Source organism: Rattus norvegicus, chromosome 1 (genome assembly GCF_021556685.1).
Source record: "Rattus norvegicus strain SHRSP/BbbUtx chromosome 1, alternate assembly SHRSP_T2T, whole genome shotgun sequence".
NCBI lineage: Eukaryota > Metazoa > Chordata > Mammalia > Rodentia > Muridae > Rattus > Rattus norvegicus.
This window is the reverse complement of record NC_141534.1, coordinates 95,373,663-95,387,391: the sequence shown is the minus strand read 5'-3', so window position 1 is coordinate 95,387,391 and position 13,729 is coordinate 95,373,663. Positions and strand designations below refer to the sequence as shown.

At 54.9% G+C, this 13,729-nt stretch overlaps 2 protein-coding genes and 1 long non-coding RNA gene across 15 annotated transcripts in view; 2 read left to right on the top strand and 1 right to left on the bottom strand.

Moving 5' to 3' along the window:
- The window catches only part of Actn4 (actinin alpha 4), a 73,033-nt gene extending 71,375 nt beyond the window's left edge, over window positions 1–1,658 (top strand). For 8 of the 10 annotated variants that reach the window (XM_087586385.1, XM_087586377.1, XM_087586362.1 and 5 more), the window contains 2 exon segments: window positions 196–354; window positions 466–1,658. In XM_087586385.1, coding sequence (XP_087442511.1) covers window positions 196–354; window positions 466–624 — 318 coding nt within the window. In that variant the 3' untranslated portion in view covers window positions 625–1,658. 10 annotated transcript variants of the gene reach the window in all.
- Capn12 (calpain 12) lies at window positions 1,322–13,568 on the bottom strand. Of its 3 annotated transcripts, NM_001110808.1 has the most exon segments (21): window positions 1,322–2,016; window positions 2,099–2,157; window positions 2,243–2,359; window positions 4,043–4,121; window positions 4,611–4,673; window positions 4,771–4,841; window positions 5,157–5,214; window positions 5,789–5,848; window positions 5,928–5,970; window positions 6,223–6,431; window positions 6,616–6,627; window positions 6,979–7,211; window positions 7,295–7,458; window positions 8,435–8,509; window positions 8,589–8,674; window positions 8,750–8,824; window positions 9,277–9,445; window positions 11,901–12,034; window positions 12,255–12,373; window positions 12,518–12,587; window positions 13,047–13,387. In NM_001110808.1, coding segments are annotated over 21 exon segments (2,160 nt in total). In that variant the 5' UTR covers window positions 13,284–13,387; the 3' UTR covers window positions 1,322–1,989.
- On the top strand, window positions 5,964–9,804 carry LOC102550499 (uncharacterized). 2 transcript variants are annotated; one of them, XR_015650419.1, is made up of 6 exons: window positions 5,964–6,388; window positions 6,891–7,005; window positions 8,601–8,685; window positions 8,770–8,949; window positions 9,362–9,463; window positions 9,580–9,804. It is a non-coding gene; the product is annotated as an uncharacterized LOC102550499 (long non-coding RNA). The 2 variants fall into 2 exon arrangements; XR_015650415.1 differs by having other exon boundaries at window positions 6,954–7,005; window positions 9,313–9,463; window positions 9,580–9,802.
- Window positions 13,569–13,729: the final 161 nt, after the last annotated feature.

Below are 13,729 nucleotides of genomic sequence, written 5' to 3'. Positions count from 1 at the left end.
AGAGCTACTTTAAGCCAGAGCTGGGACAGTGAACCCAATCCTCTGCTTCCCTAGACTTTTGGGGGTGGGGGAGGCCAAGGAATAAACTCAAGATCTAGCACTATTTGCCAGCCTTTCTGTCTTTGAATTCTTCCAAAACTGAGTCTGTAAGCAGCTCCACTGAGCCCTGTGCCCTCGCCCTCCCCCTGCCCACAGGGTGATGCTGAGTTCAACCGGATCATGAGTGTGGTCGACCCCAACCATAGTGGCCTCGTGACCTTCCAAGCCTTCATTGACTTCATGTCAAGGGAGACCACAGACACAGACACCGCCGATCAGGTCATCGCCTCCTTCAAGGTCCTGGCCGGGGACAAGGTGAGCAAGACCACAGAAGCACTGGAGGCCAAAACTTTGAGCCAGCTCTGGGTGCTAGGTCAAATGGGCAGGATAGGGCGGGTGGCTCAGAGTCCTGCTTTTTGCCTCTAGAACTTCATCACTGCTGAGGAACTTCGGAGAGAGCTGCCCCCTGACCAGGCTGAGTACTGCATCGCCCGCATGGCGCCCTACCAGGGCCCTGATGCTGCTCCAGGCGCCCTTGACTACAAGTCCTTCTCTACAGCCCTCTATGGGGAGAGCGACCTGTGAGGCCCTCAGCCACCCTGAACAGACTCCCTTGGCCTCCCGGAGGGGCTGAGGAGCCCTGCCCCACCCTGACTCAGTATCTATGCAAAGAGCTCTTTGTGGTCCTTCTAGGGGGTCAGGCAGGGAGGGGCTAGGCAGGCCTCTTTTCTCAGTCTGGTAGGGGAGATGGAGGCTTGTCGATCAGCGCTTCTGGTCTGCTAAATATATATGTTGTATTGTGGGTTCTTAGCCTATATGAAAGGAACAACGGACACCTGAGCCCCTCTGGGCCCCAGAGACATCTTTCTAAACCCAGGTCCCCTCTGCCCCTGAGGCCAGCCCCTTCAAAGCCTCTCACATCCAGGCCAAAGCCCCATGTGCCTTGTCCAGGAACCGCCTGCCCTAAGAAGTCCAGCAGAGGGCACCCAGCTCCCCTGGACCAGATTCTAGTGGCTCCTCCCACCTCCCTGCCCTGTGTCACACCAGGAGCAGAGGACCTGCCATAACCCCTCTCTGCCTCCACAGTGGCTGCTGGGGCAATCGCCCCCGCCCACCTGGCCTTGTTTCACCTGGGCTCTGAGTCTCAGATTTTCTAAGGACCAAAACCAACAAAACACAAAGAATGGAACAGAAACAAACAAACAAAAAAATCATTAAAAAAAAAAAAAAGAAAGAAAAAAAAAAGCTTAAAAAAAATCCTATAAAAAATTAAAACCTTCCAGAGAATTACTATTTACTTTATTAACTTACGGATTTATTATATAAATATATATCCATCTAGCTGCATATCTCTGCCACCTCTCTCACTCTCATAATGAAGACATAGCTGATTCGCTGCCCTCCCAGCCCCCTCCTGATTTTCCCCTTATGGCGGTGGGCAGGGGTCTACGGGGACCTCCTGAGGTGGAGGTGGGCGCTGGCCTGCCTGCCTGGTCGTTAATGGGTTTCTCTCCACCCACCCCCTTGAGTTTATTCTGATTGATTTTTATTTTCTTGGTTTCTGGATAAACCACCCTCTGGGGATGGGAGAATAAAACAAGTAATATTTTTAAGAAGGACTCTGGTGTCATCTTCTCCCTGCGTCCCCGTCATTCCCCAGGGAGCTTGCAGTGCTCACTGGCCCAGTGCCTGTGTGTGGTTTATGGGCCTCCATGCAGGGACTGACATGCACAAGTTGTAAAAGGAAGACAGTTCTGTTTGGGACAGCTCCAGCTCGTAATCCCAGCACTTGTGAGGCCAGCCAGGACCACATAGCCAGAAGACAGACACCATAGCCTCCACCTGTGTGACAGCAAGTTGGGCCCAAGCCGAGCTCATCCATGTTCATCTTCCATCACTGGCACCAAGCAGGGCAGCAGGGCAGCAGGGCAGACTCCCTCAGCTTCAAGCCTATGAGAAGGTGGCCACCTCCGACCACTGAAAAGAAAGAAAAGGCAGCCTTGAGGCAGAGAGGCTTTGGGATACAACTAAGGCTGCACTGTCCCTCACGCCAGCTCACCTGTTTGTGGGTCAGGCAGACGACCCCCTCGCCGCCATCCAGGTGTTGGCAGCAGTGGCCTGTGTGTGAGAGGCCGGGGTGAGTACGTAGCGCCAGCCCCAGTGCACACCCCCATACCCTGCCCAGCCAGGAGTGGGCGCTCACGGAAGATGCAGGTGAGCCGGGCTGCACAACACACAAAGTGCTCGAAGTCCACGCGGAGCCGGCTGTTTCGGTAGCGGCTAGTGAGAGCCTGGGTCAGCTGGTTGTTCAGGTGGAAGCCTGCGAGGAGGTTGCCTTGTTTACTGTGTTTACAGTATGCCCCTTGCCATGTTGCTTCTCATTTTAATGTTGGGGGTGGGTGTTTATAGTACGTTCACTTGTGTGGGCAAGTGTACAGTCGGAAGCATCTTACCAATTACTCCTTTATACATTGAGGCAGGGTCTCACTGAGATCCAGAACTCAAACCAGTTTTTCTAGCTAGCCAGCTTCCTCTGAAGTCACTTGGCCTTCACGTGGGTGCTGGGGATCTGAACTCTGGCCCTCACACTTTTGTTGCAAGTACCTTACCAAAGACACCATGCAGTGTGCTGTGTTGTGCTGTGTTTGAAAGAAGCTGGCCTCCACCTCCTTTTACACAGCCAGGGGCGGTCATCAGCTCCCGAGTCTCCTGCCCCCTCCTTCCAGGTGCCAGGAGTGTAGCCTGTGGTGTTTGTGGTACTTGATAGGAAAGCTCAGGGCATCTCAGCGCTCTCCAGCTGAGCTGGGGGTTTTGTCCAGCTGAGCTGGGGTTTTGTCGCTGTTTTGGAGTGTTGGGGATGGAACCCTGGGTGGCTCGCACAGGCTAAGCACATGCTCTCTCCGCTGCACTTACCCTGCAGCCCCTCACTGCTAGGCTCTCTGCAGCAGCTTTCCCACTGAGCTGCATCCCCAGCCCTTCATGACACTTAGGTCACTTAGGCTACCTCTCAAGGTGCCAGCAGGCGCACCCTTTGTGGTTGCTCCTTCGAAGGTTGAAGGACTGTCTCCCTGCCTGGGTACCGGAGAACACTGCAGTGTGACTCCTCTTCTGAGGCTACACCTAAAGTCTAGACATTGGCTCTGTCGCATCTGCTGTAGGACCACAATGCAACTGGTTTCTAAGGACTTGGCCCTCCCAACTTCCATGTGCCCCACACAGTCTCAAAGTTTGCATGGTACCTTTGTGTACTCATTCAACAAATGCTACCCTCCCCCACACACACCATGCCTCTGGTGGCCTGAGGCAGGTCGGTGTCCCTCTGATGTTCATGTACCCTTGAGTATTGAGATTTGCTGGCCCAGATGCGATAGCCAAGAGCCCTCGGTCAACCGGTTAGAACTGCAGAATTCGCTAGCAGACCTTCTCAGACTCCTATCCAAAACGACCTTTGGCATGTGCCTGGCACTCTGGAACGAGTGGATGGACAATCCAGTTCCCTCTGTCCTGTGTCCCACTGCTTGTTCAGCACCCTGGCCCCCACCTTCTACCATGATTCCCTGGGACCATGTCTTCCCTGTCCCCAGACACTGGCTCATTCCAGGTCTCATATTTATAGTGTCATCTCTCTCACATCCACCCCCTGCCTGCCCCAGCTCCTACTTAGTGGTCACAGGTGAACCCAGGCGGAGTCATGGAACTGACTCGTCTTCTGGGATCTCCATAATCACACCCTAGTATACATTTCCCTATGGCTTAGGGTGGGGTTTCCTTCCTCTGCTGTAGCGCAGTAGTCTCAGAAGGTGCTGGGGTGTTCTGTGGCTGTCCAGTGGCACCCTGTGGGCTCCTTGCCACACTACACATTAGCCATGTCGCAGAAAAGAGTGGTCAGAGGAAATTGGCACTGGTCCCTGGGACCATTAGGGATGGCCACAGCTGAGGGGTGCAGACAAGATTCTGAGGACTGGGTGCTGTCCCTACGGCCATTCCAGGTCCCCAGCCACACCTGCGGCAGTCAGTGCCAGCCTCAGTTCACAGGAGTTCATTGTCCCAGAAGCATCTTCATCGAACTTGTCAAATGTGGCCTGGAGGATGGAGGCAGGCAGGAGTCACTGTCACGTGCCCAGCCCCAGAGCAATGCTCTCGCACCCTGAAGTAACTAAGAGGGCTTCTGAGGCTGGACACGATGGGATCAGGCCGCAGCTCCCCAAGCTGCTGGGAACAAGTTCAAATCCATCTACCCATGAAGGCTAGAGAAGACTCAATAGCAGGGAGTTGTCACTATGATCAGTTCCGGGACACTGCAGCCCCTCCCTTGAAGGAGTACCCATTAGTGGCTAAGCAGAGGCTCCTCAAAGAGGTGACAGGTCCGGGATCGGTCACCTAGCAAGGAAGAGGCTGCGGTGGGAGCTGAGAATCCCAACAGCAATTAGATCACTGCTCTAGATCAGAAGGTCTCTGTGGGGTGACAGGGGCTTTATATCTACCTCACCCCCAAGATGGCAGTGCCCCCTCGGTGACCCACAGGATATCAGTGTCTAGGAGAAGGGCAGCTGCTCTCAACCCTCACCTACCTGCCATGACAGGAGATGGCCCCAGAGTTCCTGGAAGTGGTATAGGGCCAGTCTTTGCCCACGCTGCAGTGAGGACACATGGTTACAATCAATGTCCCCTAAAAGGCAAGGGAAAACCCCAGCGTCCCCATCCCTCCTCCCCATATACCACCTCATGTACCCCAAAACACTGCACAAGCTGTTCGCAGGTCCTAAGGCCAATCTCTCCAGAGGTCCTGGTGTTGTTCCTAGCTGCAAAAAAGAAATCCAGCCCCCCTGGCATGTAGGCCAACATTGCAAGAACTTTTCAGACTAACTCCCTGCCGTGGGCATTTTGTAGATGCTGAGCGTTCACGCCTGAAAAACCAACCGAGCTGGGGTTCTCTGCCTCGGCCTCTGCCTCTTAGAGGAAGTGGAGGGGGACTGTGAGTGATCATGGCCCTCATGTAGCCATGTAGGAAGCCCTGCTTCCTGTGCCTGGAAGCCTAGCTTCATCACACATAGAGGCTCTATAGGCATGGCGCTCCGGTTGCAGGAACCCCCACCTCGACCTCCGGCCAAACTCACCAGGCTCCAGAGCAATGCTTATTAAGGTCTGCAGCTGGAGAGCATTGAGCTCCTCCTCCTAATCAGGGAAGAACCGTTTGTAAGGCCACCAGCTCAAAACATGCCTTCAGCCATCCACTCTGGGGCAGGTCCTGGGCTTCGTCCTGCTGAGGGCCTATCTGTGGCTGCCTTCTTAGGGCTCAGCTAGAGGAGGCAGGCGTGTCCCCCAGAGTGGTCAGCACAGTGGTGGGAGACACACTGTGGGAACCCGCAGTGGGCAAACGACAGAAGAAGGCACTTGGGAAAGATGTTTGGGTCTGGCAGAGGATGTGAACGTCCAGAGAAAGGAGGTGCAGACCCAGCGAAGACCTTGAGGCAATTTGAGCATTCCCAGAACACAAAGAGGAAAGCATTGTGGGAATAAGGCTAAGACACCCCAAACCCCAACAAAGCAGTTCAGGTTTGTAACCCCAGCATTAGGTAACCTGAAGGAGGCCAGCCTGGGCTACAGGATACATAGTTGTTCTTGGATATCCTGATCTACAATTTTTGTTTGGGTTGGGTTTTTGTTGTTTTTTTTTTTAAGACATCTAAGGAGAAAGGGGAGCTCAGTATCATTTGGCCTGGCACCCCCAGTCCCCGACACTTCTCACCTCTCCAGCCAGCTCCAAAAATAGCTGTGCCAACTCCAGCTCCAGAGGCTTGTAGGGGGCCTGTGGAATGCGGAGTTCAGTTCCTTCCCAAAGCCCTATCCGCCCTCTGAGTCCTGTCCCCGCCCACAACAGTCCACACCTGGAGGGCGTCCAGGTCCGCGCTGATCACGTCATCGATCTCCCTGCAAATTACGGAAGAAAGGAAGCGTTCAGGCGGGGGTCTCAGCAGAGGACGTGGGTACAGTCAAAGGAAAGTGGCGTTTTGGGGAAAGGGGGGGAATACCCGGGTAGGGCGGGGCTGGGGATGCAGAGGCGGGAATTTGCGATCCCTGGGCGGGGTTTGGTGCCAGGGATTCTATGATTCTAGATTGAGGTTCCTGGGTGGGGGTCAGGGTTCCCCCTGGTAAGGCTTGGCGAGGGGGGCACCGGCTCACACTGCGGTGTGGCTGCGCTCCGAGAAGATGCGCAGCGTGAAGTCGGCTTCATCGCCCACGCGCGAGGCGCTGGGCACCACCAGGTAGTGGCCGGGCGGCAGGCGGCAGCGTCGGCTCACGTCGCGGCGGGCACAGAAAACCGAGCGGTCGGCGCGCAGCAGTCCCGGTAAGAGCGCGCGGCTGCGCGGAGAGTCCCAGAGGCCCAGCAGCTGCGGGCGGGACGCCATGACCACCACCCACCCGAGCTCCCCACCCAACCCTCTGATATCCCCCACCATTCCCCCCCCACACACACACACACAGACTTGTCTGGCCAGGCCCTCCCGTGTTCCCAGGCTTCCTGCACAGGCCACCGAGCCCTCGGGTGGGTCTGTGGCCGCATCTGATACCCACCTCCTCCGGGATCTGCAGGAAGAAAACACCAACAGAATGAGGGTTGGGGAGCTTGCAGATTTCCTTCCTGCCCCTCCACACCTCTCACACCGCCCCTTCTTTCTGGACCCTTAACGTTTCCTCATCTCTGACCTAGGTCCCTTCTGACCCCTTCCCCAACCCTTTCCTTTCTACCTGTGCCCTCGTCCCTTCTCTGTCCCTTTGGTCCCCTCCTGCCCGCTGACCTTTTTCTCTCCCTGCACCTGAATCCCTGTCTCCAACTATCTCTGCAATAGCATCCTCTTTGAACCACCAGTACACTCCTGCCCTTAAGTCTCTGTGACCCTCTGCTCCTGCAGACCCTCTGCTTGACCTTGGCCTCACCTGGAACACGTGGAAGCCCACAGTGAGGTAAGTGAGGCCCTTGGCCCTCAGACACCGGCGGTTGCGTTGGATGAGTGACAGTAGGACCGTGCACTTGGGGACTCGGCCTCCTCTCGCTGGCCGTGCCCCTGCAGCTCCCCAGCCTCCCCAGGGTCCCTCTTCATCATCTTCATCCTCTTCCTCATCCGGCTCCAGCAGTGTCAGCCGGAACTGGGGATTGGTCCAGAAGTTTTCTGATGGAAAAGAAGGAAGGTGGTAGAGTTCCCACCCTGCCACAAGCCCCCAAGTATGCTTCTCAGGGGTCCCCAGGCCTCACCAGCGCTGGGCTGACTCCCACCGGAGTTGAAGCCTCGCACCCAGCGGCCCTGGAAGGTGTGAATGTGCCAGCCGCCACCAGCAGGGCTGGGGCCCAACACCTCAGGGCTCAGTGAACAAATCTGGACCGTGTTGAAGTGCGTGAGGAAGTCCTGAAGCTCCATCCTGAAAAACCAACCATGAAAGGTGCCCAGGCACCCCAAAGCCAGCTTGAGGAACCTCAGAAGTGTCCCACCACCACAAAGCCCCCAGTTCCTTAAACACTGCCGAATAACTTCCAATCTCCAGACACCCCGAATCCTCAGGCCTTGCCAAGGTCTCCTAAGGCCTCGCAAATACCCCACTTCTGGAAAGATTCACAAACACTTCTCGATCTCTCCAAACTAACTTTAGAAACCCCTCAAATAGGGCTGGGAAGATGGCCAAGACAATAAAAGCTATTGCTCTACAAGCCTGGTAGCCCGAGGCTTTGACCTTAGTATCCCACAGTAAAAGGAACTGACTTCTCTCACCACCGTAGTGGGCTTCATGCACACTCAATAGAGCAATATAAAACTAGGAAAATAGTTTTAAATTAAATATATTCAAAGCCCCAAATGTCACTAAACCTCCCCAGCTCACCCTAAATATGGTTCTATTCGGGGTTGGGGATTTAGCTCAGTGGTAGAGCGCTTGCCTAGCAAGCGCAAGGCCCTGGGTTCGGTCCCCAGCTCCGAAAAAAAGGGAAAAAAAAAGAAAATATGGTTCTGTTCCCATTAAACCTCCCCAAAAAAAACCACTGACTCCAAATTCCTTTAGATTCCCTCATACCTGCAATGCCAGCCTTGGGGAAGCTGAGGTCAAAAAGAGGCCGGAGCTAGCCTGGTCTACATAGTGAGTTTTCGGCTAACCTAATCTCAGTGTTCTCCCTCTGAAAACAATGTCCTTTTAGTCCTGATCTTACTGCTCCTGCCCTGACTTTGCAAAAAAAAAAAAAAGATTCGGATCCCCAAATCCCAGCTGATAGGGACCATTGCTCTGCAACATGTGCAACATGACCCATCCATCCCAGGAGTTTCTCTGTATCCTTTCTGGCCCCTGTGTTCTAAGGCTCCTGTCCCAGCAGACTTCCCGCAGGTAGAGTGAGTCCCTAAAAACTCACCAGAACTCGCCATCCTCCTTTTTCACAAGCAGGGCATCTCTCCACTCAGAGGGGAGCATGTCCCAGCGTGGGCAGCTGAGGAAACCAATGTGAGAGGAAGGCATGTGGGGCCACGCCCATGGCCACGCCCCCACCCATCCCAAGCCCCTCCCACCTGTCGCTCCAGGGCCCGGACCACTCCACGCGGCCCCAGGGGTTCCTCAGCCGCAGCAGCCGCACCTTGGTGAAGCCCAGAGACATCTGAAAACAATGTCAGTAGTGAGGGTGGTGTGGAGGGATCATTACAGAGGGAAGGGTTAGCCTAGTCTAACTCACCTTGTGTGTGCCTGTGACAGAATAAGCATGTCCTTTCACAAGCCCTTCATCTGTGCGGATCTCACCCCGATCACTCTGGAGGAGGCCAAGATTGTGAGCGTCGGGTGGGCGATACAAGCATCTCTCCCTAGCATCCCAATCCAGCCTCATGCTTCTGACCCAGGAGCTCTCCAAGCCGCATCAAATGCCAAGGGACTCAGGTGAACAGTTGGGGTAAAATAAAGGAGATGGGGGAAGCCTGGGCTCTGCATCACAGGCCTGGGATCCCAGCTACACAGAAGGCTGATACGGAAAGATCACAAGTTCAAGGCCAGTGTGGGTAACTCAGACCCTGCCTGGGAAGGAATGTAAAATGGAGGGGGTGGAAGGATGTAGCTTACATGGAGGGCTCTAGCCTAGAATCTACCATTGAGGATCTGAGGGACAACAGCAGAAGGTAAGAAGGACACTGAATACTAGGCTCCCCTCCCACCTCATCCCCGACTACGCTGGCCTAGTGGAGGTCTACACGGGAGCTCAGCTCTCACCAGGGCAGTGGCACCCACAAGGGACTCCTTGGCCAGGGCATGGCGAAGGGCGGCAAAGACACCTGGGGTGTTCTGTCTCAAGTAGAGGACCTCGCCCACGCCTCCCGTAAAGTCCACAAATGCCTCGTTCATGTGACCTCCTCGCATTACCTCATAGGAGCCGTGGAGCCTGTTGGAGCAGGTAGAGGTAGGTCTGAGGGACATAGGAACATCTCGGGCCTGGGAGCTCTATCAGTAGGGGTCCCCAGGAAATATCCCCGACTGTGTGTATGTGTCTATAATTTTTTTTTCTTTTTTTCGGAGCTGGGGACCGAACCCAGGGCCTTGAGCTTCGTAGGCAAGCGCTCTACCACTGAGCTAAATCCCCAACCCCCCGTGTCTATAACTTTTATATGTATGTGTTTTGCCTGCATGTATGTCTCTGTGCCACACGTCGTGTGCGCGGTGTCTGTGGAGGCCTCAGAACCCTGGCACTGAAGCTACACACGGTTGTGACTGGAAATAAAACCCAGGTCTTCTGGAAGAGTGACAAGTGCTTACAACACTGAGCCATCCCTACAGATTCCTACCCCCAGGCCCCATCCCTCCCTCTTGTCTTTGCGACCAAGCTTTGACTGACCAAGAAAGAGCTCACTCTGAGAACCACATTTGCCTCAAAGTCCCAGAGATCCGCCTGCCTCTGCTCTCAGTGTTAGAAACAAAGACATGGGGTTGGGGATTTAGCTCAGTGGTAGAGTGCTTGCCTAGGAAGCGCAAAGCCCTGGGTTCGGTCCCCAGCTCCGAAAAAAAAAAAAAAAAAAAAAACCAAAAAAAAAAAAGAAACAAAGACATTTTCTGCCATGCTCAGGTAATTGGGTGGTTTGGTTTGGTTTTGTTGGGACATGGTATCGCTATGCATCTCTATCTGCCCTCAAACTTGCAATCCTCCTGCCTCAGCATACTCAATATTACCATGGTCATAGCTGTAGGCCTACTGTGCCTGGCTCAATCCCTGAAATATTCAGAGATGAGATTGGGGCCTCTGACACATGCTAGGTCTGTGATCTCTAGGGTCCATGAAACTATGCAGTCTGGAAGCCATGGAAGGAACTGGCTGGCCCAGATTGTCAACCCTCTGTGACCCTTTGAGGCTCTGGGAGCTGTGAAGGGGATGTCCATGGGGACTTGTCAGGCCTTCCAGCGCCTGAGATGGGAGAGGATGTGGGGCAGATGTCTCAAAGGACCATGAGGGACTGTGTGAGGGTAGAGGTCCTGGAGGGAACAGGATTTGGCAAGTCCAGGGCCTGGATAGATGGTGGGATTTCAGGATCCTTGGGAAATATGAGTATCAGTGGGGTTCTAGGAATGTTTGTGGAAAATGTCAGAAGAGGAAGAAGGTCTTTAAGATTTGAAGATTCTGGGGGTTGGGGATTTAGCTCAGTAGTAGAACGCTTGCCTAGTAATCTCAAGGCCCTGGGTTCGGTCCTCAGCTCCAAGAAAAAAAAACAAAAATAAAGATTTGAAGATTCTCCTGGGTAGTGGTGCAGATCTCTAGGAGTTTGAGGTCAGCCTGGTCTACAGAGCGGGTTCTAGGACAGCCAGGTCTACACAGAGAAACCCTGACTAGAAGAACCATAAATAAATAAATAAATAAATAAATAAATAAATATTAGGAGATTCACAGGCTGAAACTTACATCCCAGTCTAGAATCCCCCAGTGAGGGGCTGGGGTGTGGCTCAGTGGCAGAGCCCCTGCCTAGAATCCCCCAGTAAGGGGCTGGGGGCATGGCTCAGTGGTAGAGTCCTGCCTAGACTCCCCCAGTGAGGGGCTGGGGGTGTGACTCAGTGGCAGAGCCCCTGCCTAGAATCCCCCAGTAAGGGGCTGGGGGCATGGCTCAGTGGCAGAGCCCCTGCCTAGAATCCCCCAGTGAGGGGCTGGGGGTGTGACTCAGTGGCAGAGCCCCTGCCTAGAATCCCCCAGTGAGGGGCTGGGGGTGTGGCTCAGTGGCAGAGCCCCTGCCTAGAATCCCCCAGTGAGGGGCTGGGGGCATGGCTCAGTGGCAGAGCCCCTGCCTAGAATCCCCCAGTGAGGGGCTTGGAGTGTGGCTTTGCATACACATGATCATGGGTTCCATCTCCAGCACACACACATTCCCTAACTTTAGTCAGGCTCTTGTACACAAGAGCCCAACAAAGAAGTGAGTTCGAGGCCAATCTGGCCTACGTAGCAAGACAATAAGTGAGTGAACAAAGGTTGGGGCTGTGGCTGAGTTGTAGAGGGCTTACCAAGCATACATGAAACCTTGGGTTCGAGCCCCAGCCCCGCATAATCCTGGTGTGGCAGCACACGCCTGTAACCCCAGCACTTCTGAGGTGGAGGAGTTCAGGGTCTCCTTTGGCTGCATAGCTAATTCCTGGGCAAGCTAAGCTGTATGAGATCCTTTCTCAATAAAATATAAAAGACAATACCAAAAAATGAAGGATATTGCTGTGATACCAGGGCCCTGGCGGATATGACCTGATTTAGGGTCCTAGGTTGGGTGTCTGGAGGACCCCCAATGATGTCAGTACTCCACATAGACTGCACATGCTCTTGGGGCTGCAGGCGGGAGGGGGCGGAGCTCTGGGGAAGGTAAAGTCCTTACTTGGCATAGGCCTTTTCCAGTAGAGGGGCCCAGAACTCGTTCCTTTGTTCTGAGCGCACAAAGAGCAGCTTCCCGTCACGCACAGGCAGTTTGTCGTCCACCACCACATCCACCCATCGGCCAAACTGCCAGAGCTAGTGAAAAACAAAACAAAACCAAAAACAAAACAGGGCAGGAGCGGGCTCAGCTTCCAGCCCCTGCCTGAATCCTGCCTCCAACCCCCGCTTCTGCCTTCCACTTCCCCCCCACCTCCACCTCCCGAGCTGGGGTGGGGAGAGAATGGTAACGGTCATGCCTATGCCATCGTGCTACCATGGGGGAAACTGAGGCATGGAGAGAGGAACTGAGTTCTACCTGAAAGTGGAAAACCCCAGCATAGCCATCTTGGAAGCCTTGCCCAGGGGGGACCACCCGGTACAGGAGTCTGGGGTACAGCGTGAGAGAGGCAGCCGCTGCTAGAAGCCAGCAGTTTCCTGGGAGGAGGAGGAGAGTCCCAGGTTAGGTACAGGGGACCAGAGACCAGCAAACCGAAGAAAGAAGACATGGGGCCAGGGGACGGGGGAGGAGCTGTGCAAGTCCTGGGTCTGGGGGCTCCAGATGGTCACAAGGGGGCTCACCCAAGCTGCCCTGGCACACATCTGTTCTACTCATGTCTTCACAGATGAACTGGGGCTCGGCACAAAACTCCTGCAAGATTAGGGCTCTGGTGAAGCTGGGTAAGGGAAGGCCTGAGCAACAGAGAAGTCAGAGGCCTGGGCCCCTGACACCAGTATCCCAGGTAATGAGGGCCTCCAACCTTGGGAAGGTCTGTGGGTGGCTGTTCGCCTTCCTGGATACCCCTGAACCCTGTGGTTGAGCCTGCTCTTATCCCCCATTCCCTCTTCCACAGAACCAGGGATCTAGACCCCAGTCTGCCTCTCTTACACCCAAGAGTCCATGTCATAGCCCTGATCCCTCAGGCTCAAAACTCTGGCCTTTCCTCCCATAGACCGAGGCCCTGGCCCTCCTCCCTCAGACCAAGAGTCCAGGCCCTGGCCCTCCTCCCTCAGACCAAGAGTCCAGGCCCTGGCCCTCCTCCCTCAGACCAAGAGTCCAGGCCCTGGCCCTCCTCCCTCAGACCCAGGTCCCAGCCCAGCCCCACTTTACATGAGGCCTCTTCCATTCCACCCCTTTGGCCTTCTCTGAGTCAGGTCCCAGCTTGTCATAGCCAAGGGCATCAGGGCCAGCAGGGAAGCAAGGGTCACGAAACAGGATCCCGGAATCCAGGCAAGCTGCTCGGATGGCTTCGTAGTTCTGACCCTTAAAGAGCTGTGGGCCCCCAGCTCCAGCCGCGGCCCCGTCGTCCACCAGCTGGATAGTGACCTTCCTGTTGCCACTCGCCATCCGGACACTCTGGGCACACAGAAGGACCCAAGCCCTTTAACCTCCTGAGTCATGAGGCGGGGCTTCTGTTCCATTTGTACCCTGTTGGGGGTCTTTAAGCATGGAGGAACATTCTCTCTTGTTAATGTTAATTGATGGTTTGGGGTGTGACGGAGCAGGGACGCCTCTTCAGTGGTTTCCTCCCTGGGGCGTGGAGCCCTCAGTTGTGGCCAGTTTAGCAGCTTAATGACCAGCAGCACACAAAAGGCAGGCAGGCCTAGAAGGACCAGCCATCCTTCTGGGAGTGCCGGGAAGGAGGTCAACGTGGGGGTGTATTTCTGCGAGCTAGTTCCTGTTGCCACATCTCAGCCCAACCCAGCCCCACTGCTTCCTGCTGCTCTGAGGGAGACAGAGCTGAGGATCGAACCTCCCTACATGGTAGGCAAGCATGCCTGCCGCTACGTCTA